We start from the raw sequence: 27,606 nt of genomic DNA, 5'->3' as shown, positions 1-27,606 counted from the left end.
GGGTTAAGGGGCTCCCTTTATTCCCCCCAGTGCTAGCACAGAGCAAGTGTTCAGAAAACACATTCTGACTTAATTAGATTGTCAAAGATGTGGCTCTAACACCTATGAAAGAAAAGGTAACGCATAAAATCCAACCCAATTCAGCCATATAGAGCATGTTGGTTCAGCGAAGAAAATGACTCAGACCAGTTGTTTCTGTAAACCAACCATTTACTTTAAGCCAATGTGTCCATTTAGTCAAAGCAATGAATATAGTAGTCTCACCACAGAGCTGGATTTTGTGTAGAAAAACAATAAGTACTATTCTGGAACCTATGTGATCAGAGAGACCAGATGGGATGGAAAGACGAAAGGGCAAATGGCAAAAGCTTACTAAAAAAAATCTACTTCTTTTTTCTTTCCACTGCATCTGGTCTTCCTAATTCTTCTCTCCTGTTTTACCCGATCATGTACTCTGCCATTAAATTCATCTCTTTAATTAAAGAACTACTTTGATTTACTCTTCTGCTCCGAAAGCTTCGATGATGCTGTGCTGCCTTGCAACTAGAAATTTAAGTTCCATGATATTCAAGATTCTCCACATTCTTGCCCTAAAGACATTTTTTTCTTCTATTAGCGTTCTATAGGCAGCGAATTTCTACTCCAAACTGGTTTATCTGCCAACCTCCAGTGATGTGCTAAAGTACCCCCTCCTTGCTTCTCCATTTAAACTCTGCCCATTCGTAGGAACCTTCTTTATGAAACCTCCCCTGAGCACCCCAGGGTGAAGTGCGGTCTCTCTTCCGTGAATCAATACGAACCATTTGGCAATTAAGCTCGCCTTATGACACCCCTCACCTGCTTAATACGACTTCCATAAATAGTCTGTAAGCTCCTTGAGCACAGTGCCTTGTATACAGCTGGTGCAAAATAAGATCTGTGATTTGCTCTCATGATTTGATACCTAAGTGACACGTGGTACTGAGCTGACCTTAAGAGAAAGCTATGCCACCATAATCCTCATGCAAATGAGAAGCTAAAACATGGACCACAGCGATGTCACCTAACAGCATTAAGGAAACAAACATACAAAAACTTCCAGCTAACATCTTACAGACTCTCCTCAGGAAAGCTACAAGGACTGACTTGATTTCTTTTCTCTTCAGAAAAAGGAAATGTGATAGACCTGACCGCCAAGGGAAGTCTGTGTATTATCTAATACACAAGACAAGCAAAAAGTCTTTTCCAGTTTTGTTATCGGAAGTTACACATCAATAAAAAAAGCTGATGAGAAAATAAAGTAACCAGAAGAAAGTAGCATCCTGACATCGTATATATGAAGAAATGGAATTATCTTCAATTATGGCAATGTCACTATGTCACTAATTAACAATGATCACAGAACATGTGTCATGCCAGAGAGTTTTTCTATCATACACAATGCATTTGTGGCTGCAGGAATCTTCCTCCAAGAGTTACCGCCAGAAGCCAAGCTCTCAAACATCCACATTGCTGGTGCCATAATCCATAAAATCTGCGTTATGAAAGCTTGAAGCTATTATGTGCAGTGTCTTATAGTACAAAGTAGTTAAAGGACCTCCATCTCACCGGAATCATCACTTAGGTTTGTTGGTTCTCATTTGTCGGTTTAATGCCAAGCATAAGCAATTGTTTTAACTGCCCAAAACAGTCAAACCATTTCTTGGCTGAACTAACCAATCCATTTCCTGTAAAAAAGTTGTAGATTTGCTAACACTATATAAATATGGCCAAGGCTGTCTTAACATTTATCTCCCCAAAGCCTATCTCGCTAGGAGAAAAGGCTTCAATTGCTCAGATAATCGTGGTTATGTAGCTGGCTATATTCTTTACTCATTCACAATAGAGTCGAAAGAAGCACTTTAAAAGTTAATTAAATGGGATAGAATTCTTATGATTTAAATTTCCAACGATAAAAATTTGATTTAAAAAGTGTTATGGTTGTAAAAGTTTATCAGATACCACAAATTTGTTTTTGCAGGTTTCCTAGCTCCCTGACTTTACAGCAATGCTTAAAGTTAAGTGATGATGTTGATATGAATCACGGTGGAGCGAGCTTTCAGTACCTGGCCACCATTAAAAGAGATATCCAGGCGAAACCACTCCTTCAAGGGTATGGTGAATTTCGTTTTTACAGCAAGGTCTTCTCCTCTGACAAGATGCATTTGAATATGCAAGTGGCCTAAAAGGAAAATGAAAGCTTGTGAAAACGACAGAAAATACTTAGGAGTGAATGAAGTGGCTATATCTTTTCGACGACTGTCCTAAAAAGCTATAGGACTAGATCACATTCCTTCTTCCTTTAAATAAAAGCAAAGCAAAGCAAAACAAACAAAACACATATGTGCATTCATCTGTATATGTTTGTTTTAATCTTCCAGAAAACAAGTTTAACTTGAATCCCATATTTGGAAACCATCATTCTCATTGAATTGCCACGTTGACAACATTCCTTATTCTAGACAGACGTATCTGCCAGTAGACAGAGCATAAGAAAGCTACACTATCGTTCTAAAGGTTCTGTTTCATACTTACCCTCTTCAGTAAGAAATACAGAAGGCGTGCCGTACATCTCGTTAGAATCAACAAAATACAGAATCCCACAGAGATTGGCCTTGCAATAATGGAGTAAATAAAGCCACAGTGAAACAGTAAACCTATAAGAGTGAGGAGAAAAAAAATTCTGCAGACTGATATCATGCAAGAGCAGGTAATTACAGTTAACAATGACGGAGTAAATTGCTTTCTTTCCAATGAAGGGATGAATTTGCCTTCGTGTTCATCATGGGAGATCAGCTTGCAAAGCTTGATTTTTGAGACAAAGGAGGTAGTTACAGTAACTGCAAAAGACAGGAGTTAAGCGTCGTTGCGCAAAACTAGCAGACATTGTACCTTGCGCCAAAAACCCTTCCTGTGTCTTTCTGAGCTTCGCACAGGCCCACCATTTGAATCCTTGATTAAGGCTTATAAAGCCAGACACAGAATAAAAATCTGGATTTTAATAAGAGGTGACTTGATAAGAAGCTGTTCTAATTTCAATGATTTAAAAAAAAACATAATTAGGGCCTTTTGAGCAATTTTGTTTCTTTCAAAGATAAAAGCTCTAAGGCAGAAAAATGCCATAATTTGCAAATGGCATCACTATATGCTAATCAGGACACACAGATACAATTTTAATGCCCATATTAGGTTATTCAGTATCACAGTTCTGGCTGACCAATGTGGAACAACTACTCTCATTGTTCCATTTCTGGACTAGGGCTATTTTAGTTGAAAAAATATTGTCCATCTGTGATTTGTGGAGTGAGGATAAAATAACAGTGGTCAACTTAACTAGGACACATTTAGCCAAGCTCTGTGATCCACCAACCATTCAGCAAATATTTGCTGTCAGAACATTTGCTAGATGCCACACATTGTGCTAGTGACCAGCAGTTCAAAGATAAGCTGGGAGTAATGCATTTTGCACGTGAAACATGAATCAAGGTCAAAACCTGTACAGAGAATGCTCTCCATTACCCCAGTAACCAATTCACAGTTCGGGTTAAAGTGGCAGCGGCCCCAGGTTCTTTGGGGACTCATCCCAACAAGACCTTTAGAATATTCTGGGCTTTATAAACGGGCCTTCAAATCGGTGGTAAGATATACAAACAGATGGTACCACACAGCTCCCTCCTGACCCACCCAGCTGAGCAAAAGCTCATGAAGATAAGTTATTACAAGGAAGCGTAGCAAGAACATACGCTTAGTAAAGTGACTCAAGATCTGTCTACAGCCAGCAGCATGGGAAGAATTAAATCACTCTGCTGAATCCATCCAGTCTGAGGTAAACCACGAACAATTTTCAGCATCTTCAATTCAGCAGAAGGAAAAAAATATATCTGGGTTTTGCTGAAATCAGTGGAGGAGATCAGAAGTTGTGAGATTTCAAGCAGCTCATCCAATCTTCCAAGACAGAAAAGGCAAAGTGAAGGCTGCAATCTGTCAGGGCTGTGGCTGGCTGCACCTGACACCTTGCAAAGCCTCAGGCTCCAACACCTGACTCACCTACTTGGGTCATTCCCAGGACCAGCATACAAGGTCAAGCGAGGATTGATTGCCAAGTGCAAGAATAATTTCAGAATGCTTTGAGGTTCTCAGGTCCACAAATTCTACCTAAGCTATGTAGATCTCATCATTTTTCCAAAGCATATTACAAAGGTAGGTCTTCCTAACTGGCTCCACTAGCCTGCTCTGGTCCTCAGATAAAAAGAGTACTACCGCCCCACCGGCCCCCATCACCGGCCTCTTCTTACACTGGGTAATCTATCCGCTGGCGTCGGGTGGCCTCTAGCTCTCGATTCCGAAATCTCGGGAACTTCTTCACAATGCCTGTGTTTTCTCCACTGGAGGCAAAGAGAAAGCCCAGGAGGGTGACCACATCTGTAAACAGCAAGATGGCTGCCTTTTAATTATTTCCAGAAAAACACTGCTTCCAACATCACATTCTTCCTGGAACCCACTGCCTAGCTCCCATCAAACATTTAAATGAAGAGTCTGAAAATATTAGCAAACATTTATTGCACACTGAATATACGCCAGCCACCTGAGAAGCACTTTACAGAGCTATCTCAATTTGTGTTCATAGCAACCCTATAAAGGAGATTCTTTCTTGGTCCCATTCTACAGATGAAAAGCCCGAGGTATAGAGAGGTAAAATTACTTGCCTAAGGTAACAGAGCTAATAAGTAGTAGAGAGAAATTTCAAGTTTCCAGCTCAGGGTCTATGTGCTTAACCATCTTATATCCTGCACTTCTAATGCTAAGAAAAGCGTTTTGAATTTATGTAATAATAATAACAGTTAACAGTTCAGTAGCATTCACTATGGTCCACACTACTGTATAAAAATATATGCATATATATTTATATATAAATTCATTTAATCCTCATTATTATCCCCCGTCTATAGATGAGGAAATAGATGCACAGCTGCTAAAATACTAACATTTATTTAACACTTAGAATATGCCAGGCAATATGCTAAGCACATTTCAGGAATAATCTTGCTTAATTTCACAACTTATGAAATAGATTCTATTATTGTCCCTCTTTAAACTGAGCCTTAGAGAAGGTTGAATAATAAGAGGTGGAGCTGGGATTCAAACTCGAGCAGTCTGGTTTCAGAATCTATGCACTTAAAATTGCACAGCTGTTTTTTTTTTTCATCCGTGCAGACTTTCCACATAACCTCAACATGTTACCCTATGCAAATATTACTAACCATACTCCTTAAAACTAAGGAGGCTTCCACTTTATTTTGCAAATGTGTGAGAATTCTGTGGTTCTAGAGAAGAGGAGCATCCGTAACAAATCTGAAAGGGAAAACTGAGTTATTTCATCTATATTTAATACCTACAAGGCTAATACGGAGTTTTTAATTTCCAATACCCCACCCCCCTTCAAAGAAAAAAATTCACCAATACAACCTAGAAATAAAGATCACTTTTCTCTTTCTTAAAATGCTCCTTGGTTTAAATATCCATAATTAAATGGTGGAAATAATCTATTTTCCTGGGCTTCCTAGAGTTGACTTCTGCGCAAGTTACCGAATGCCAATATTGGAAGAAATTATGGGAGCCTCAGCCTGGGATATTGGACACCCCAGCTCTCATTCCTCAATGGGGAAAAATGTTTTATTACATAAAGAGGTACCTCTGGTTCATTACAACTTGGAAATCATAAGAGCAATGTTTTCAAAGTCTCAGAGATGCATTTGGAAATCCAAAAGGGTGGAGTTATCAATTCCAACAAAAATACTTCAAAGCTTATTTCTTTGCAACTTGAGCTCAATTTGCGCACACCGGACTTGCTGGTTAGTTATGGGAGTGGAGAGAGGGGATTAGAAATGGAAATATGCAAGGGTGTCTTCAGAATCCAAGGAAAAAATTCACCAAGAGGTTGATATCAGCCAACCTTGGTTGGCTTCCACCATGTTGAGTGGAACGTAAGAGACCAGACGGTCATGTTAGCCCCCTGGGAAGCCTTCTGCTAGTGATTGCTGTTGAGTTATCTAGTGTATAGTAGAAACATTTATCAAAATGAACAGGATTTGATTCTGCCCAACCTGACTCCAGTAAAAGGAGGCTTCATAATGGAGGTTTCTAAAGTGAAGGGAGTTAAAAGTGAATGTTGATGAGCCATTCCTTTATCCAGTGATCAAAGAAAAGCTGGCTGAATAGGAGAACTTGCAGCAAAAGACTATGGAGGGAAAATCTAAGACGCAAAGATCTAAAATAATTTTTATAAACACATATCTTTTGTATTCAACTAAACCAAAGTGATGGTGGTTCTCTTGTAAAATCAGTAGCTTTACTAGTTCTTTGATTTGGAGTTCTATTACAATTTTCCCTCAGTATAATATTGTCTTTCCATTTCATTAGAAATAACTAATATGAATGAAATTTTGGTGCAGGGAAGGACTTTAGAATTCATCTAGCCCGGGATAACATTTTCTAGTAACTGATTGGCTGCTTGGAGTGCTATAACTGATTAGTGATGGCTGTCATAGGCACAAGAATGGGGAGTAACAGTACCAGTGCCATGCCCCATTAAAGAATTTACAGGTAGGAACACTTAAGTCCAGAACTTGGGCCCAAACAGGTTAAATGGCTCACTTACATAGAATGTAAGCTCCAAGAGAGCATGCACTTTACTTCATTCATTATTCCATCCTCAGAGCCAGAATAGTGGCCAACACTTGATAGAGACTCCATAAATATTTAGGGAGTGAATGAATGAATGGATGAATGATCAAATGAACATAGTTGTGGCCAAGTCAGAATTTGAACCTGTCTTTCACCCAACACGTTCCATAATTTTATAATGTGCCCCATGCTGCCCAAGCCAAAAATTAAGTCTCTCTTTTTTCAGGTCCTTCCCCCAGATCCATTTCTTTGGCTAATCTTGAATGAGGAAGTTAGGTAGGGAAAAGGCATCATTATGACGTAAACACAAAATGCCAGGAAAACTGTTCAGGTTTGGAACCTACCCCCTTGGTCATTTTGCTTGTTTTATTTCCTCAGATTCTAGAGCAAAAAGAGACATTAGATATAACGTGGTGCAAACTCCTTCATTTGGCGACAAGAAAGGGGTTAGTGTCTTGTTGAAGGTTGTATGACTCAAACCTGGTCTGCCACTGCAAAACAATGAGCTTTTTATTAGACCACATCACGTCTCACAAGTCCTCACAGAGAGAGCTAGGACTGGTGTTCAGCTGGCATGCCCCTGAGCGGCTGTACTAGTTGTTAAAGTACTGAAACACGTCAGTGTATTGGTTAGATGACTGGTGTTGCCTTGAACCTCCAAAGCCCCCACCCACTACCCACCCACCCTGGCTTCTCCTTCAGAGTAGAACCTGGCTCAGCAAGGATCTCCAGCACCACCCTATTTCAGCACCAGGGCCAGCGCCCGGGGGAGCTTGACTGGGGCCCCCAGCCCATACTGTTTGTTAAGTATTTTTTTTTTTTTTTTTTTTTGCGTTATGTGGGCCTCTCACTGTCGTGGCCTCTCTCGTTGCGGAGCACAGCCTCCGGACATGCTGGCTCAGCGGCCATGGCTTATGGGCCTAGCCGCTCTGCGGCATGTGGGATCTTCCTGGACCAGGGCACGAACCCGTGTCCCCTGCATCGGCAGGTGGACTCTCAACCACTGCGCCACCAGGGAAGCCCTGTTTGTTAAGTATTTTGAGTATCATCCTGAGTGGAGTGGCTGGGGGGCTTACACAGCCCATTCTCCAGTTCAGCATAGTGATCAGAGCCCTGACAGGACACCTGCTCTGGGGAAGGGCCCGTTTCTACATAACAAAGCCCTATTCAGGATGAGCTTCAAATACATCACAATGATGCAGCTGAGACCCTCAGTCCCTTAGTGGGGAAGTTAGAGATAGTCTTGAGGCAAGGAATAACTGTGGCTAAAAGTTTGTAAGGGGAACCTGGAGGAAAAGAAGCTAAGATTTTCCCACCCAGAGAAGTAAAGTTAGAATGTCGATAACTCAATCTGCTTTCCAAATGCAGGACACTAAACAGGCAGCAGCGATCAGGAGTTTTATTTTCCTCAAAGCCAAAGCCTGAGAGCAAAAACTCTACCTTCTAGCAAGTATGATTTAGGTCAGAACTACCACCCCAAAGGATACTAGGCAGTGAAGTGAGTGCCTAAGGAAGTCTGTAACATACTCAATACTAGGAGTCTTAAGAGTAAATAAATTCCACTCCCAGTAATTTATCCTCCAAAAATATTTATTTGTGTGTACAAAGATACATGTACAAGGATGCTTGGAGAAACCTTGTTAATGTTAAAAGACTAGAAATGACCTGCATGACCATCAGCAGGGGACAGGGTAAATCAATTATGGAGTGTCAGGCAACGCAATGCTAAGGAGCTATTGAAAAGAATGGGGTCGTGTAGCAAGTACTGACATAGAAAAATCTCTGCCGTATTGTTAATGAGCGCAGGGCCGAGTCTATAGTATCCTCCAACGTGTGTATGAAGAGAAGGGGTTATCAATCTAATGCTTATATGGGCAGAGAACATTTCTGGAAGCAGACACAGAAACTAGTGTTACTGAGTTTGCTTCTAGAAATAGGACCAAAAGAATAGGGTGGGTGGGAATTTACTCTTCCCCCAAACCCTTTTATGCTCTCTGAACTTTCCACCAGGTACCTGTATTACTTTTTTGGCTACAAGGGAAGAGAACAACATCTCTGAGCATCTCCATGCAAGCGGGAGGAGCCAGCCTCATGCAGAGGTCTCCCCGCGCTGGGCGCTGTGGTGGTTCAATCCACTTCAAAGAGGCAAAGTCCAGTGGGTGAGGAAAACAGGGTGATCCATGTCAGTGAAAATTCAACTTATAAAAAAGTGTATTCCTTCTAATTTAGAACCTGGGTTAGGACTGTATTAGCATATTTCAGAGAGGTGGCTTAGCAAAGGTGAAAGAATAGAGAACTGGGACTCCATTAACAAATTCCCTGAGCCTCAGTGTTCCCCTCTGTAAGGAGAGAATGAGAATACTGTCCTTCCCTGGGGCTACTAAGGGTTAAATGAGACATTCTGCATCGGAAAAGTGGTTCAGAAATCATAAAGGGCAATGCAGATGCTAGGTACTCATTAGCACTATTACTGAAAAATCCAGTCTACAGTGATTAACTGGGGGAAAGAAAGAACTGTGTCTTTTTTTCCCAGAAGTATCAAATGTGTAGTTCTTATAGTTACAGAAAGTATTATCATGTCATTAACTTGAATTGTCTCACTGAATAAGCTGATATTTTCACAGAGACACGTAAAGTCTGTCTCCAAAATGTGACTCAGTCTATGATTTTGTTGTAAAGGAATTTTGTTATAAGAAATTCCACTTCCAATCTATTGGACCTGAAAATGAGAATGAATTGTTAGTGAAAAGAGAGTGGAGAAGAAGGAAACTTCCAGGTTCCCCAGTTTCTGACTTAAGAGGGAAGGTCAGAAAAATGTTCATGTAGGTAGAATTAGGACAGAATGCTTACTGCACCTGACCCCGGCATTTAAGAACCTCCAAAGTGCGGCCCCAACCTGCCTTCCCAGTCTTATATCCTGAATTGCCTATCTCACACTTGAGACTCTACCTGAACAAATAATAGCTCCAGGGCTGCTACTCCACGCTTCACCTGTGGCAGACATTGGTAATCAATCCACATGACACCCTTTCTCACTAAGCACAGGCTCGGCCTCAGAATCCCTCTCAGCACTGTGCTCTAGGTAGCCACTCCCATCGCTCTGAGCTGGCGTGCAAGATGAAACTCATTTGCCATCCCTCACACCAAGGGATGTAGGCTCGTCCCCACTCCCCCATCAGTCTGCGTTGCCTCCTCTTTTTTCCCCTTCTGCCTGGATGCCTTTCTTTTATTCCTTTTCTGACAGTGAAAACTCTACTCATCCTTCAAGTTTCTGTTCAAACAGCACTTCCTCTGTGAAGAACCCTAGCAAAGGGCCTAACACGTAGACTGCTCGGTAACTTTTTTCAATGAATAAGTGACTTAAATAAGTGAATAGCTTCATGATGTCATCTGGCAGTATAGCTTAATGGTTAAGCATGGTGTTTGGGAACCAAACGACCTGGGTTCAAGTCCTAGCTCCATTATTAGCTGTGTGACCTTAGACAAATTACTCTACCTCTCTGAGTCAGTTTCCTCCTCTGTAAATAATGACAGTAGAGCACTGGGCGGGTTAAATTAGATACTCGCACAAAGCACTTAGCCCAGTTCCTGGCACATAGCGAGTGCTCAGTAAGGGAAAGTAGCTGTTACGATTGGTAGCTGTGTTTACTTCCTGTAAAACCACCTTAAAGAGAGGGACCGTGTCTGCATCTTTGAGCCTCCAGACTTAGTAAAGAAATTGGTACGTGATAGGTGTTCAATCAATCTTTATTGAATTGAACATGATACACATCCTAAGGGGGTGATGTGTACCAACAGAGAACAAGGGGAGGCTGGAGGGTAGAAAGTTAATTTCTGATGTGGGAATCAATAGAAAAGAAAAGTGCTTTGGGGGAAGGAGGGAAAATTTGAGCTGGCTACTGAAATATGAGTATGATTTTGCCAGGAAGACATGAAAGACGGCACTGGGGGTGGGGGAGTGTTGGGGGGCAGCCAGGGAAGGCAGCTGCCTGTAAAAGAAGCTTCTTTAGCCGAGGTATAGGGGTGGGAGAGGACAGACTCAAACTAGAGGGCATGTGCAGGGTGCAGGTGAGCTCATGTGTGGTTGCAAAGGAGAATCACTGCAGCTTTTTTTTTTTCACTGCAGCTTTAACCAGCTCAGCCCAAATGGGCTCCACCGGGGAAGCCTCAGAGTGTGCTGGCCCTAGGGGAGGCTCGGGGCTGCCGCCTAGCCCCACATGCTCCCTACGTAGCCGTGTGAGGGTGCTGTCACAGTGTGATGGTCACACATCAGCTAAGAGAGAAAGGGTCCTTGCCCCTTGGCTGACAGCATTCATCACTCAATCAACAAACAGTCACCGCGAGCCTGCTGTGTGCAGGGCGTCGCACTGGAACCAGACAAAGCGGGACTTATGGAGCCTGTGTTCTAGTATGGAGACACTCAACAGGCAAATAAGCCATTACATATATTTAATTACAAGGTCCAGCGGTGCCAAGGCTGTGAAGGAAATAAAAGGTAGATATCGATGGGACGGGAGTAGCAGGGGTGGGGCTGCCGCCTTAGATAAGGTGGTCAAGGAAGCTGTCCCGGATGAGATGACATTTGTGTAGAGGTAGGAATGAGATAAGAAAGCAAGCCACGTAGTGATCCGGGGGGAGCAGCATCTTAGGCGGAGGGGACAGTAATGCAGATGTCCGAAAATGGGAGCGAACTTGGTACATCAAGGGAGAAGCAAGCAGGTCTGCGTGGCTGGGACAGGTGGGCAAGGGTGAGCGTGGCAGGAGATGAGGCCAGCAAGGGGACAGGGACAGATTCCACAGGCCACGCTAAGGGACGTGGCTGACTTTTCCTGGTGTGATGGGAGGAGCCGCCTGCAGGGGGTGCGGTGAGCTGCTTGCACCGGCTGCCGTGTGAGGAACGAGGGCAAGTGGGGAGGCCATTTGCAGCCTACGGACGGAGTCCAGACAGGGACAATGGTGGCTTAGACTAGGATGACAGCAAACACTGGTGAGAAGCAACTGAATATGCAGTGACGGGCCGAAGATAGAGGCAGCAGGGCTAGCTGATCTGTCAAAATAGGACGTCAAGTCCAGGTGCGCCCCTAGAGCTACCGGCCTGTGTGGTTGATTTCTTTCTCTGGGTGAGTCAGGCACACGTGTGGCTGGTGAGGGGCAGCAGCTGATGGCCGGTGCCCTCCCCCAAGGGAATGGACAATAAGTGGCCTCAGGCAGGGTGGACCTAGCCGCCAATGGCCCACATGCCCAGGATGCAGCAGGAACAGGTGCATCAGAAGGGCACGTGGCCGAGCCTTGGCACACACGTGTCCTGAAAGGCTGCCGGCTTCTGATCTGGGGTAGGTTTACTCAGCGGGGCGGGACAGAAGCCGGCTGCACCTCCACCAACAATCAGCCCACCGGCCCGGCCTGGCACAGTCCCAGCCCAGGAGGTAAGCTGCAGAGTGTCTGGGCGCGCACAGCTCAGGCCCTGGGAGCTGAAGCTAAGGCTTTGATGGAGGGGCACTGCGACCACACTCACAGAACATCGGTGCGTGGGGACTGGGCTCTCTCTTTATAAAGAAAAAAAGAAAAGGCAAGCGAGTCGGGGGGTACTTAGTTCAGACGCAGACCTCCTGTATGACATCAGGCACCTGACACAGAAAACGTCTCCCTCCACCCCACACCAGGGCTGGCTGCAGACTGTGACAAGGCCAGGCCTGAAAGCTCCCCCGTGGCGCCCTGATGCCACCTTGTTATTTCCACTAGACTCTTGTTCTTCAAGAGCCGAAAAAAGAAGCCCCTGCTGGGAACAAGCCAGAGGCCTGGCCCCCTTCCATCGTGCAGACAATAACAAGAACAAAGGTCGTGGACACTTTGACAGGGCTGCTGCAGACACTCTTTTGATTTGTCTTTTTAAGAGAGGGAGAGGAAGTGCTCGCCTTTTCTTAGCCATACAAACAGTTGGTTTTGAGGGTGGAGGAAGCTCCCCACACCTATTTCCAGTGACTTTGACTCTTAGAAAAGGTTTTCCTCTGCGTTATTAGACTGGTTCTCACCCCAAAAGTAATGGTCTGAAGGAGGCTGGGAGAAAAAAATCCCTCTGTGCTGTTCCTGAGCCCTGTGACTAGGGGAAGGAACAACAAAAGAAAAGAAAAGCCGTTTCACAGTTTAAGGGTACGTTCAGGAGCCCTAAGTACTCAACCGGTTCGTAAATGACTTCATTTGAAAACTTCCAGCTTGCGATTCCGTCATTCTTCAATGAGAAATATGTGATTTGCCAAACATGAAATGGAATCATTAAGCCCTGACAAAATCAATCGGAGGCAAAGCAAAACTGTGGCTGCGTGTGCCCCATGCTTCCTTCTCCTTAACGAATCAGATACCCCTGTGGAAGGCATTCCAGACGGATACTAGCATAGGGTTCTGCCTGGAAGAGGGAGGCACACGGATCATCAAAACGCACGCAGCTCGACGATTTCAGAGGCTTAACTGCCCACCCCACCCTACCCCCAATGTGCAGACACACACACAGAAAGGGAATTTGTCTACTTCTTCTAGATATTTCTGTATTTAAAGCACTGCACAAACATAAGCCAGACACAGAAGAGGGCTATTAAGATAAAATGTAGGATGAAATTGTCTAGAACTACGCACGTAAAAAAAATGTAAAAATGCACGTAAAAACCGGGGTAAGCTGAATAAGGTCTGCAGTCTAGTTAAGAGTATTAGATCAACGTCAGTTTCCTGGTTTTGACATTGTACTGTAGTTATGGAAGATGTCACAATTAGGGGAAGCTGGGGGAAGGATACAGGGGACTCTCTCCCATTTTTACAACTTCTTACAAATCTCTAATTATTTCAAAATAAAGAGGTTTTGTTCTGTTTTGTTTTGTTTTTAATGCCAAATGTGTTGGCTCTACAGCAAGTGGGCTCTGGCCCTTTCGGTTTTCATTATATGCAGGGGTGTTTGGGGGTAGCCCCAGGAAATACTCACTGCCAGTGTTCTCACTGTGTCCTGAAGTCACCTTGCTCCAAACCATTCCTCTTGGAGACTAAGAGGTGTCAGGCACGTCCCTGGGTCTGCTGTCACAGGCCTGTGGATTTCCTCCACCCACCAAGCCTGCCTGGGGGTCCAGCCTCTGCAACTCAAAGTCCCACCAGCTCTATCCCTGCTCTAGAGGTTCTCAAGCTTTAAGGTGCATCAGAGTCATGGGAATGTATTTAAAATGTGGATTCTAGGGCCCTTTGCCTCACAGATCCTGGCTTAGCAGGAAATAGATGAGGACCAGAAATCTGCATTTGCAACAAGAGCCCTGGTGATTGTGTTGCAGGTGGTCTTAGGTTCCCACTTTAGGAAATACTGCCCGACTCCAGGCGGGTGCCTGGGAGCATGGCTGCATAAGCTTCCCGTTGCAGGATATGGAGAGGAGCTGGCAGGCGCTCAGCTTCCATACAGCAAGGTGCCCGTGCAACAACGGAGAGAATTTCAGCCCCTTCTTCTAAATGCACGCAGCCTGAGAGCTCCAACCCCAGTGCTTCAAAGAGGCCTCCTCTACTGATCCTTCAGTGGCTGTGACCCTGTGACGTTTAGGATAAAATACAGAGTTTGCATTCTAGCATCACTATGGCTACTAATTTTTACTGAGTGCTGATTACTGTGCTGAGCACATTTCATTGAATTCTCACAATACTGCCCTGAGGGAATTGTTATTTATTACCCCCATTTTACAGATGAGAAAACTGAGACTCTGCAAGTTACACTGGCAGAAAGCGGCAGAGCCAGGAGTTGAACCCGGGTAGGCTTGGCTGAAAAGCCAACGCTGCACAAAAACTGACACATGTGGGATTTTTGAGGGAGACGGGGAGGAAGATTCTCCTCATTCTCATTTCAGCGGCACTAAAGCTCCTCTCCAACGTAAAGCAGATCCCAGCCTCTCAAGGCACCCCTTCCATGGCTCTTTGTCCCTCTCTCAACTCCCTGTTCAATCCTATTCTCTGCTCCTCTGTCTCTTCTCAACACCTTTTCACTTTTCCTGTTTTGTCCCCAAAGTCCAAAATTACAGATTCCATTTGCTTTGTCCCCCACCACTAATACAAGAATTTTCCCCTGCCCTCCTCTTATGAGCCAAGCTGTCTGGAAAAAAAATGAGAATTAGGTTCCTAGCAAGGCAAACGACCTACCATTCTCGAGAGGACACTGGGGAATCTTGTTTGCTCGAAGGTTCCAAATATAACCCATGTTCCACTCAAGGCACACCTGATGATCTTTGAAAGGGCGTTCAAAAGGTGGGATGGTCTTCAGCAGGGTATAATTCTTCGCTACAGCATGTAGCAAGTTTTCCTCCCATTTAACATTCAAGTCTCCACCGCTATATCGGTGAGTAATCCAGGCGCGTAGTATCACCACAGATACCGAAATGGAGTGTCTGATGAAATAATCATCTCTATAAACCATGATGCTTGGAAATTTCACATGTACTATTTGTGTCCTGCTGGTGTGAAGATGTTTCTCATTCTTCCACCTTTTTTTGTACACGGGAATGCTACTTCTGAACTCAGATGAAACCACTGCTTCCAAATTGACAACGCAAGGCTGAGAGCATAAATACTCCACCGAGACTTCAGAAACGTTGCGAACATTTCCTTCAAAGACAGTGAAATAAATAAAGTCTTCGTAAGCCACGCTCTGCTCAGCTCTGGGTATCACCGACGTCGTCAGGGAAGTCTGCCTACCCAAAGATGGTACAAAATTCTGAAAAGAAAAAAAAAGATACAGAAAGCTTAAAAATGATCATATTAACAGATACGTGAATCATTGTTTTCCTGGAAGAAAAAAATATCCATTTACATAATGCAATGAAAGTGGAAGATAAAAGATGTCGAAAGCACTACCGAATAATTGGAGAAAAACCAACACACACACAAATGAAGATTAGGCCACATTAAACTCTCTCTCCAGACTCAGTAGCATCTGCTCATCAAGATGGGACTTTCAAATCTACGTGGCAAACATTCCAGAGCTGGTTTCCAAATGATGGAGCTAGTTCACGACAAATCCAGGAGCAGTGAACGTGCCTTAAAGTGAAAAAGAGGCAATCCAGCTCCAGACATTTCCAAACTATTGTCCTGACTTCAAATGGTGGTCAAATGCACCCAAATCAAAGGAGGGGAGAAGAGTTCAAAGTGCACCGGAGAGAACACATATCAGGGATGCCAGCTGGGGCGCTTTTTCTCCATAAGTTCTGAGCTAGGACAAGCATGCATGATGAATGGGCCAGCAAGAGGTTTCTATTGCTCCAAATCACACACAGGCAGGCTTGGACCACAAACTGTGTTGTCTGATTCTTTCACCATGGATGGCGCCACAGGTGCCAAGAGAGATTTCAGCTGCAGGTTTATTTATGTAGTTCTTCATTTTTTAATTTTTATTTTATATTGAAGTATAGTTGATTTACAATGTTGTATTAGTTATCTAGCTCTTTAGATGATGAAGCCCTCTCAGTGTGGACTTCCCCTCCAGAAGAAATCTGGAAAGTTTGGTCCTGAAATTAAGGCAATGTTTTGATCATGAGGCACGGATGGATGGATGCTAAGAGCTGTTCTAAATGTGACTTTGAGATTTAGACATCCATAACACAATAGCAAAAAGGTTACTTTGGACCAATTTACACCCATTAGAATGGCTACTATTTTTTTAAAAAAAGAAAACCACAAGTGTTAGAGAGGATGCAGAGAAATTTGGAACCCTTCTGTATCGCTGCTGGGAATGTAAAATGGTGCAGCCACTGTGGAAGGCAGTACTGCAGTTCCTAAAAAATTAAGCACAGAATTGTCATATGACCCAGCAATTCCACTTCTGGGTCTATATCTAAGTTGAAAGCAGGGCTTGGAAGAGATATGTTCATAGACTTACACCAGGTTCACAGCAGCATTATTCATTATAGTTAAAAGGTGGAGGGCTTCCCTGGTGGCGCAGTGGTCGAGAGTCCGCCTGCCAATGCAGGGGACACGGGTTCGTGCCCCGGTCCGGGAAGATCCCACATGCTGCGGAGCGGCTGGGCCCGTGAGCCATGGCCGCTGAGCCTGCGCGTCCGGAGCCTGTGCTCCGCAACGGGAGAGGCCACAACAGTGAGAGGCCCGCATACCGCCCCCCAAAAAAAAAAATGGCTAAAGTGGTAAATGTTATGCTATGAATTTTTTAACCACAAGTTTAAAGAAAAAGGTCACTGTGGTCTTCTCCAAAGAAGGAAGAAATAGGGACCTCTTTCTTCAATTCTGGCTTAGGGCTGTAGGAGGGGCAAAGGTGAGTAAAATGCGAAGTCTGGAATCAGAGAATCATGTTTACAAAGAGCAGACACTTGGCAGAACATGGCCTGCACTCCAGTCAAACTAAATGCAAACCCTAAGGGAACACAGCACCAAATGACAGTAATTCTGACGGGGGCTCTGGGAAAGGCTTTACGGAGGAAATGGCATTTCAATTGGGCTTCGATGGATGAAGAGAAATTCTTTAGATAGAGAGGCAAAGGGAGGACACTGCAAGTGGTGTGAACAGCTTAAGTAGAGACATGAAAGGAGGGACAGGCGGCTGTCCTGGGGGTCTAGCAAGCAGCCGGGTTTGGCCAGAGGACAGAAGGTTTGTAAATAAAGACACAAAAGGACATGGGAATATGAGGGTCACAAGCCCTTGGTGATACGCCAGCCCACCCCCGTTTTCAGACAAGGACATGGCAACCCCGAGGGGATGTTCTCCGACATCCCGCAGCTGCGGGCTTAGCAGAGGCCGGCCCAGAAGCCTGGCTCCTTTACCTCATGCCCACTCCGACATTCTCCACCCCACAGCACACACCATGAAACCAAAGATTTGCCGTTCCATGGCTGCCTGGGAACTCCAGGCTGATTCTGCTTTCATATGAAGAGAGATACAGCCAGCATTTGTCCACAAGCGATGGTTTACTCATTTGGCCAGATGTGCCGAGACGTGGCCGCCTCCTCAAGATTCAAATCGAGCTATTAAGCCCATAGCAGCGTTTAGCCGAAGCCAGAGACTGCTGGTGCTGATGGGAGCTGGGCCAGAGTGGTGCCCATGGGTGACCTGCGCGCCTCAGTCCAAAAGCCCCCAAGGCTTCCCTTTCTCAGCTCCCCGGAAGGAGACATTTGCTTATTTAGTGAGACAATAGGGAACAGAGTCCAGGATATGCTGTGGTATATTAAATATCACATTGTGTCCCTTCTCAAAGAATGACTTAAAACCTCTTCCTTGTTCTTTTCATGTATACCTTAATACCCCACCCAGGCCCCGTTCTCCCACTTCAATTTTTTTTAATCACATTTTTATTGCTGATGCTAGGAACTCCAGTGAAAACCTCTTTTAAACAGAGCCGTCTGGTTTCCTTAAATTTCATTGGAAAGTGCAGTTAATTCATTTACATCTTATTGCTAAAAATGCCCCAGCCCACTTTTCCACGTTAATAAGCACAGCATCATGCTAAATATAGTTTCACTTTTGCTTGGCGACCCACAGATTTCCAGACCCCAGGCTCATCATTGTGGAGATGGGTGGTGACAGACGAGAATGAAGAAGGTATGGGACACCTGACAGTGTAGTCGCTCCAGCACCTTCTCCTGAAATTCTGTTTTTAAGGAAATCTCCATATACTCATATGAAGATCATTTTGTTTTCACTGGCTTCAGAGTCTCAAGTAAAAGTAAATTCCAGGTTGACGGGTCCTAGATGTACGCTATCCGATATGGTGGCCACAGGTCATACTAAGCACTTAACCCGAGATGTGCTGTAAGTGTAAAAGATACAATGGATTTCAAAGACTGAACACAAAAAAGGATAAAAAAATCTCATTAATAATTTTTATACTGATTACATGTTGAAATGGTAAGATTAAGATACAGTGAGTTCAATAAAATGCATTACTAAAATTAATTTTACCTGTTTCTGTTTACTTGTTTAGGGAGGCTACTAGAAAATGTGAAATTACATATGTGGCTCGAATTCGTGGCTCACGTATTTCTATCCAATGGCGCTATTCTAGATCTGAGGTCAGAGACTTTTCCTGTAAAAAAGGGCCAGATGGTAATTATTTGGGGTTTTTCAGCTGCTGATGTCCATCTAGTGTGGTATCAAGAAAGCAGACATTGACAACACATAAGCCAGTGAGCATGGCTGTGGTCCAGTGCAACCTTGTTTACAGAAAAATGTAGCTGGCCGGATTGGCCCGGGGGCCGTAGTTTGCAGATCACTGTTACAGACTATCGAGCTTTTATTCTAGATAGAGTTTTTGTATCATTAGATATTAGTTATTTTGTCATTTTTATGAAAATGTGTTCTCGTCATTATTTTGAATTATAGCCATTTGGAAAGATGACGAGATCATATAATAATCAGCTGAATTAGAAGACCACTTAAAGTGCTACAGTTTTAAAGAACACAGAGTGACAAAAGATATACTTTTTAAAGGAATGATCACATAGGAGAAATAAGATGAATAACCCAATCAGGCATCATTTCCTATACATGTGGTTGATGGGGCTTGATTTGCTATTTTGCCAAGGGTCCCTCATGGGTATGTTGACACCTTGCTAATGTTTCTTTCAATAAAGATCTAAGTAGGATGAGAAGTTGGAGCTAGGCTAGGAAAAGAGGTCGAATTTCATGGTCTGACGGGTCTTCCCTGGCGGTCCAGTGGTTAAGACTCCGCGCTTCCACTGCAGGGAGCACAGATTCCATCCCTGGTGGGGGAACTAAGATCCTGCAAGCCACTTGGTGCAGCCAAAAAACAACAACAACAACAACGAGAATTTCATGGACTGAAATAGATGTTTAAAGAAGTGAGAGAAACATTAGTGACAGCTGGGGAACAAGAGAAGAGCAACTTCAGGGATAGGGCGATGTTCTTAATATGATGGGGGTATGCCAGCCCCAAAGAGGACCTCAGAGTTACTGTATGTGATTTGAGGAGCATGGTCTAAATCCCTCAGGAAGGTTTTGCAATCTTCCTTCTCGTGGGCACCTATGTAACATAGGAAGCTGGCATCTCGTGAGTTGGAGCAGACCCAGCGGGCAGCTGCTACGCCATGAGTCGTGGCTACCTCTGTTATGTACAAAACCAACACCGATTAGAGACACATCACATTCTAAATATTGATTAAGCTGAAGCTGATTTCCTGGCTCAAGTTATGTGTGTGTTATGAGCTATTTCCTGTCAGGAAAATAAAGCAATTAACTTGAAGAGTTTCAGCTACGGGCATAACACGTGTCCAACCTTCATAGGTATTTTCACATGCCAGGTTGCATTAACATAAGCTAAACATCACCCAAACGTTCCTTTGTTTAGAAATTATAAAGTCAGAGTCCATGTCTTGTTCATTGTTACGTCCCCGGCTTGTAAGATAGAGCTCGGCACATTGTAGAGTTTGGCTAAGGGTTTTTTGCTGAAATAAGTACCAGGCGTGGGCATTTCTGCCAGGTGCCTCGGTGGCCCAACTCAGATCAACCGCCCCACAGCGCTGGGGGCACCTTCATATAAACCAAAGCACTCGATCCAATCTTGAGTCGCCACCAAACTTTCCTGACATTCACAAGTTCTTTGGGGCGGGTGGGGGGATGGGGGTTGGCACTCCTCTGTTTTTCAACCAGCCTCATTAATCTCCTTCCAAAGAACATTTTACTGGGCCCCTGGGGGTCAGAGTCGACCCGGGGGGACTGTGAGGTCAGAGAAGGTGGCACTCGCACCCACCTTGTCCCTTTAGGGTGGACTTCTCCCTTTCAGGCAACTGCCCTACATTCTAGAACTTTTCCATTTCCCCACACCAAAAAATATAAATTAAAACTTTTAAATTTCCTGCCCCTCCACCCCCTGTTGGACTCGTGCTCATCTGGCGAGTTCACCCATGTTAATGTGATAATGAAAAACACGGTGGTAATGTCACATATGTACATTTCCAGGCCAGCCTGGTGGAGATAATGCCTTAAAAACAAAGGCCAGATGTACTGCAGCTGTAAGCGAGCTAGTTGCGGTGTAAAGGGCACCTCTGTGCCCCTCCAATTATGCCATTTAGGCAACCACATAGATGTTTCACCTCGGAAGCTGCTGATCTGCTCCGCACACAATGGAGCTGGGCTCTGAAAGATGCCTGACCCCTCAAACATCTGTTTATACCAGAATGAAGCCCTAATCAAAGTCAAATTTGACAACATCCCACACAGTCACAAAACATAGAGTCCTTCGTCTTTGTGTAATTGTGTATATTTTGTCATTTTTTTAAAAAAAAGACAGAGATGGGTCATTTCATGTGTGTTCCTGATACAAGACCCCAAATTGGAACTCTAAATGCATTCCGTTCAGCCTGGGAATCAAGAAACAGATGAACTTAATGTATCTTCTGGATGGAAAAAATAATCTATCAAAACCACCTGAACTTTTTTTTAGGATGAGTCCATCTCATTCCTTTAAAAATCAGTAAGAGGAAACGCTCTTCAAATAACCTTCCCTTGTTCCAAAGACGTGAGAAAACTTGGCTCTTTTCTCTATATGATCCACTTATTATTTAAGGAAACAGAGACATTAGAAAATCTTAACTCATGTCACTTGTCTCTCTACGGGAGGTCCATTTACACTTACATGTGCGTGTGGGTATGTCTGATTGCAAACAATAATTGGCTATTTTTCTCATCCTTGTCCATTCTGCCCCACAGTCACCTAAGAAAACCTTGCCTTTTGAGCACCCTCTCTCCGAACCGGATCAAACTTTCCACAGGTCAAAAGGTAATTGTCTTGGCTTAAGACGTCTACGTTTCCGATTTCTGCCAACTAGAAATAAGCAAAAATTCTGTTTATGTCAACAAAGCATGCAATTAAGCAGAATGAGCGATGACATCAATATGGACTTCGAGGTCAAGATGAGCCTTGGGAAACATTTCCCAGCCAACCCGTGTGCCTTCCCAAACCTGAGAGCTGGCTAGAGAAACGCCATTGCAATAATGATCAACACTCCCTGCTGTGTTGGATCCTCTCTCCCTTTTAATACTGTTTGATATGCTATTTCTTGCTGACACAAATTATGAGAGGGTAACCAAGTTTGGTGCCGTTTAATTTCATTGAGTACCTACTATGTGCTAGGCACGGGGACAAACGCAGTAAGTATTCTCATTCACTTCTAACCTCATCCTCTCACAATGAATTTCATAGAACTTCTCCCCTCTAACCTCACAACAGCTCTCTGAGGGACACAGCATTCCAGTTAACGGCTGAGGAAATGAAATGGATTCAGAGAGGGTGAGTAACTTGCGCAAGATCACCCAGCTACTAAAAAGCAGAACCAAAATTCAAACCCATAGCTGCTGACTCCAAAGCTGGCGATGGTGTGCCTGCTGCCTTCCAGAAACACCCAAAATGATGCCCTCAACTCATCCACTTCTACACCCGTCACCACCTTCTGGTTACAGGTGGGGGAATCTTGGGATTTTGCTCACTCCCGTCTTGAAAGTGTGGGGTGAGGGGCTAAAATCACAACAGATCACCATGCATTACGTCTGGGGAGGGTAGATGTTCTCTTACAAACACACACGCTGCACTGAACCGACTCCCCAGCTTGGTTCAGCCCTTCTTCGGGTGAGGCTGGGAGGCAAACGACAAGCCACCAGAGCAGAAGCTCCTCAGCAGTTCCTCACATGCCGCACGCCCTCGTGCCCCCTCCGCTCCTTCCTCCAGGGAATGGGATGAGCCCATAGACAGGGTCACTGAATTCCCTTCAGGCTATTTATGGTCTACTCCAGGCTACCCGACATCTCCGTGAATTGCCTGGCCTCTTTACGCCTTCTCTTCTACCTGCCCTCCAGCTGCTCCGTTCAGCCAATTGGTGGCTCCCACACTTTTGCCAACAGGCAGCTGGAAAGAAGAGAAGGCAAGAGGCAAACACCGCCAGTTGGGAGATTTTAGGGACTCTGGTTGGAATGAATGTGGAAGCTATTGGCTGATGTGAAGTTAGAGGATGGGTCTCTGTATTTCAAATATCCATAATCATTCTTGCACAAACTGGATAATTGAAGGTCTCTATACCTCGTTTTGAAGTTCCTAGGTCCTGTGTTACACAAAGCAAGGAGTTAATGAACACTTCTGGAGGGATAACTGATGGTCTGTGGTCGCTTACAGAGAATTCTGTACAAGACTCTGTCACAGCCACTGCCTGCCAATGAGCCCCACATACATCTGTGCCGCTAACGCCCTCTCGTTTCTTTGTCTTCTGGTTGTCTCACAAGTGCAAATGTCCACTCGGAATATTTCAGCTCTACAGCTGACACCAATACCAGCCATTGTGAGATCTGTTTTCTCATTTTAGGAAAAAACTATACTTCGAGACCAGAGTTCCAACGAGACAGAATTGCCTTCTCCAAGTGCCATTGTCACAAATGGGGCTGGGCAGGCTCAGGCTGTTCTAGCCAGGTCTGGTGGAAGGTAAGAGTTAATGATGGACGAGAATGGCTAGGGGGTCTCTGAGGCAAAGAAAGACCATCATGGACCCCACCAGTCAGCACCCGTAACCTCAGTGGAAGCGGTTTCCGTGACCTTTTGCTTTCAAGGCACCATCCTCTCTGAGGAGGCTCTCTGCATCTTGACCTTTGGGGACCTCAGAATTTGGGGGGCAGCTGCTGGAACCAGGGATCATCTTTTCAGAAATCTGCTTGGCATCGTTCCGTGACTTATCTTTCAGGCCTCATCACAATTATTCATGCTTTGGCAGTATCCTAGCTACAGTCACAGTACTGTTCTTGGGCTGCTACTGAAGGTTATTCTGTCCCAGCCAATGGAGAAGGAATGTGCTCATCACCTCAGGACCTTGTTCTCCATCAGGGTGGCAGGAGCTTGAAGGCATCTGTCTAGAAGGCCTCTCTCAACCTCCAGCCCTTGCGAACCAGCAAATAGGTAGGGATGACACAAAACAGGAGTCAGTCCCCAAATCACAGACAATTTGTCTTTGTAATACATTCCAAGGCACACTTGGCTATACTCTTGGACACATGTTCATACAAACTCAAGTGCTAAACTCTGCCAGCTGCCTCTGGATTATACAAGGACCCCATCCTTTGCCTCTCCATTGTGATGGCAAATATCTTCTGGCTTTACTTTTTTTTTTTCCCCCTCTTTAACATCCTGCTTCTACTCTGTGGCCTGGGCTTCCTGCTTTGTATATTTTAGGCTACTTTAGACATGACCTCACATCCTGGTCAATTTCACAGAAGCTGCTAATTTTGAGAACTTTGCTAATGGCCCATACATCTATGCATAAGGGGAACGGGTTACAAGCAGCAAAATCCAGAAGGCAATGAATGGCTAGAACTGGGGCTCTGGAAGGAGATAGACTTGGGTTTCAAACCTGGACTACCTGTGTGGCCTAGGACAACTAACTTAATCTCTCTGAGCCTCAGTTAACTCATCTGAATGGGGATCATACTAGCTCCTACCTCACAAGGTTATTGTTAAGATTAATATTGGATAATGCATATAAATAACCTAGCGCAATGCAAACTATTATTACTACTACTACTATTATTATTTAGGTTTCCAAATTATGGGATAGCTTTCTTCCTCTAGTGTCTACCTATTCCTGAGGTCCTGCTTAGCTATTCTGCTCAACTTCCACCCTCCATCTGTCCACCCCCCTGCCCTGACCAAGCACTTTCTCTAGGAAGTATTCCTTGATGTACAAGACACACACTCATGCATTTTTCTCAGTAGTTTATGTTTTTCATGTGTTCATGAAGCTGTTTTACATCTTCCCCAATTTGCAGCTGAATTTCTCCAAGGTCAAGAAGGCTTACCTTTCAGCAGTTTCTCTGGTAGCACATACCTCTCGAGCAAAATCCCTACCAATGGCTAGACCTTTAGAACAAAGGGTGAAGCCCACCTTCCAAGTCACACTTTTGCTTCCCTGGGTTTTGCAAAACTTTCTCATTCAGTTGAAAAATGGTTTTCTTGTTTATTCAAGTTTTTTTTTTTTTAACAGTAGCATATCCGAAGCCCAACTGAAGGAAACACACATACTCAGGAAGCACTGACATTTCCCTCTCCATGGTAGTTCTAAAATCCATCCCTTCCTTGTCTGCCAAGACATTCATCCATGCTCTAGTTATTTTCCACATTACAGTATTTTCTATAATCTCTCTTTTTGGAGCCCTACCTCACCACTTCACTAACTCACCATAGTCTGTCCATAGCATCATTTTTCTCCTCTCTGTGATCTGTTGTCTCAAATCCTCCTTGGTCCATACAGAAATGTTATAAATTTTTTTAAATTTTATTTAGTTTACTTTTGACTGCGTTGGGTCCTCATTGCTGCGCGCAGGCTCTCTCCAGTTGCGGTGAGCGGGAGCTACTTTTCGCTGTGGTGTGCGGGCTTCTCATTGCGGTGGCTTCTCGTTGCGGAGCATGGGCTCTAGGTGCGCGGGCTTCAGTAGTTGTGGCACGTGGGCTCTAGAGCGCAGGCTCAGCAGCTGTGGCTCACCGGCCCAGTTGCTCCGCGGCATGTGGGATCCTCCCGGACTAGGGCTCAAATCCGCGTTCCCTGCCTTGGCAGGCGGATTTTTAACCACTGCGCCACCAGGGAAACCCCATACAGCACTTTTATACTTGCTCCATCATCTGTCTTTGCTCCTGTGGACGACTTCGGCCTTTATTGCTTGTTTCTCTGATTTCTTGTAACAGTCAAGAAGCAGGCTCTGCTTGCCAGGTCTTGGTATTTCCACATGGAACTTTCCTGACCACTTGTACATTGTTTCACACACTGCTCTACTACCTCATTTATGCCTCTGTGGGTAACCAGTGCATTGTGGATGGGAATCATCTGTTTAAACTGCAACCCTGTCGTCTGTTATGGCAGTTTTATTTATGAGCCTGTGTGCTGTAACCCTGTGGCATAAATGTTAAATAATAATATCTCCTGGGTGGAAAAAACCATTCATGTTAACTGACAACTTCTTATAAAAATATGAACTAAAGCCAACCACAAAATACGGTACTGGCTTATTTTACAATATGAGGAAAAGCATGGATTGCTCAACAGGTAGATGAAGAGGCAGAATTACAATTTGCATTTTTACATCCTCTTGCTTCAAGAAATGAAACATTCAACAAGTAAAGGGTATCAAAAGAAACTTGGGCTGAGCGGCAACTTTCTTTGGAATCAAATTCTAAATCCTGCCAATGTCTCCTAAGCAGTTTTTTGCCTCCAAGAAGAAAGTCTCCAAATAATGGCAATGCCACATAAATGAAAAGAATTCTGGACAATGACACTACTCAATTTTTTTTCTTTTCTTTTCTTTTTCAGCATTCTGTGAATTTCCTATTACATCAGTTTCATGATTCAGCATTTTTCATTTCATTTATTTACAGTAATATATGGCGAGATAACCCAAGGTTTCTGCAGGATCCTAGAACATAAGGTAGGCTGGACAGAAATGGTGTCACCTCCTGTAAATTTACTGTTGTTTAGGAGAATTCAAAGCAGAAGAGAGCAAGCCAGCAAAGGAATTGGGGAATACTCCCCCACCTTGTTCCGAGGGTCTAAATTACTCTGGTATTTTAAACGAGTTGGTTTTGAAAAACAGATTACTGCCATTTAGTTGATGACTAAAACAAAAGCCAGGAAGTGTGCAAATTGTAAACGGACACGCATGAGCCAAGCGTGTTCTCTGAAATGACAATGTTCAAGACGCAGCTAAAGTCCCCACTCTGGCGGTAAGCGTGTTACAAAGAACTAGATTTCTTGCTGGCAGCCGCAACTTGGCTGGAGTGACCATGGAGGAGTTGAAGAGCGCTGGAAATACGAGGTTCATCGCCGGGTGCGTCCGCACAAAACGGTCCGGGCCATGAGGACCGGGTGGAAACTAAGAGGAGGGGCGAGGCGGGTGGCATTCGCAGAGAGAAAGAGGCGAAGTTGGGCAAGGGAAGGAAAGGAACCTCGAGAAGATTGTGAGGGACGCCCAGGACCGGCAGGGAGGGAGCTGGAGAGCCGTGCGCAGCGGGGAGGGAGGAAACGCGGGGTGGCGAGGCTCCCAGGTGGAGTGGGGAACAGGACTGGGTGTCGAGGGGAACCTGACCCGGGTCTGGAACGGGTCTCGGAGGGAGACCCGGTCCACGCACCGCTCTCCGCGCCCCGGGTCCACGCACTGCTCTCCGCGCCCCGGGTACCCGTCCCAGGTGCCGGGAGCGCCAAGGGTGCGGCGGCGAGGAAGAGACAAAACTAGCCGTGCCGCACCCGCCCGCGAGGTAGAGGTCCCCGGCCGCCCCCACCCGCGTCCCCGGGGCCCCGCGCGGAGGGGAGGACCCGGGCAGGGTCCGGCGCTCACCAGGTAGCAGAGCAGAAGCAGCGCGCAGGCAGGGCGCCCGCCGAGGCCCGGGGGGACGCCGCCACTCGGGGGGGCCATGGCTGCGGCCCGGGGGCCGGCCGCGAGCGGCAGGGGTTGTTGCTGCTGCTGCCGCCGTGGCCACTCGAGCCCCGCGTCGCGCCGCTGCATGGCGAGGCCGCCCGGATCCGGGCCGGAACAGGTCACCTGGTGCAGGGACCGGCCCCCGCCCGAGGCGCCACCTTCCCGCCCGCCCCCGGCCGGGCCGGCCGCTGCGCGCGGGGCCACCTGCCGCCGCCGCCGCCGCCGCCGCCGCCGCCGGCGCCGCCCCCCCGGCCCCCCCCCCCCCCCCCGCTCCCGGCCAGACCCCCTTTCCCTTTCTTTCCTTTCCTTCTCCTTCCCCACCCCCCTTCCGCGCTCTTTCTCTCCGCGATCCCTCTCCCCGCCCTCCGCTTCCCTTTTTTCCTTCTCTACAATTCTCTCTCACCTCTCTTCCTAACCCCCTTTTTTCTTTTTTCACTTGCTTCCTTCACTCTCAATCCGTTTCCTCTCTCCACTCCCTCCTCTTCTCA

General features: G+C 45.3%; 1 protein-coding gene across 8 annotated transcripts in view; it reads right to left on the bottom strand.

Moving 5' to 3' along the window:
* Nucleotides 1-27,331, bottom strand: part of SEL1L3 (SEL1L family member 3) — a 97,494-nt gene extending 70,163 nt beyond the window's left edge. For 3 of the 8 annotated variants that reach the window (XR_003432173.1, XM_027103213.1, XM_027103214.1), the window contains exons 1-5: nucleotides 27,038-27,330; nucleotides 14,860-15,430; nucleotides 4,314-4,440; nucleotides 2,554-2,675; nucleotides 2,085-2,200 (exon numbers count right to left, since the gene is read on the bottom strand). Coding sequence is in view for 6 of the 8 variants with exons in the window: in XM_027103213.1 (XP_026959014.1) it covers nucleotides 2,085-2,200; nucleotides 2,554-2,675; nucleotides 4,314-4,440; nucleotides 14,860-15,430; nucleotides 27,038-27,205 (1,104 nt within the window). In the remaining 2 variants the exon portion in view is untranslated. Of the gene's footprint in view, nucleotides 1-2,084; nucleotides 2,201-2,553; nucleotides 2,676-4,313; nucleotides 4,441-14,859; nucleotides 15,431-27,037 lie in introns of those variants that run through there. The other 5 variants (XR_003432174.1, XM_027103211.1, XM_027103210.1 and 2 more) reach the window with 5 other exon arrangements.
* Nucleotides 27,332-27,606: the final 275 nt, after the last annotated feature.

The sequence above is a fragment of the Aethalodelphis obliquidens genome, unplaced genomic scaffold (assembly GCF_003676395.1).
Source record: "Aethalodelphis obliquidens isolate GAN/ISIS:26980383/991018 unplaced genomic scaffold, ASM367639v1 scaffold6, whole genome shotgun sequence".
In the NCBI taxonomy this organism is placed as follows: Eukaryota; Metazoa; Chordata; class Mammalia; order Artiodactyla; family Delphinidae; genus Aethalodelphis; species Aethalodelphis obliquidens.
This window is presented reverse-complemented; position numbering and strand designations above follow the sequence as displayed.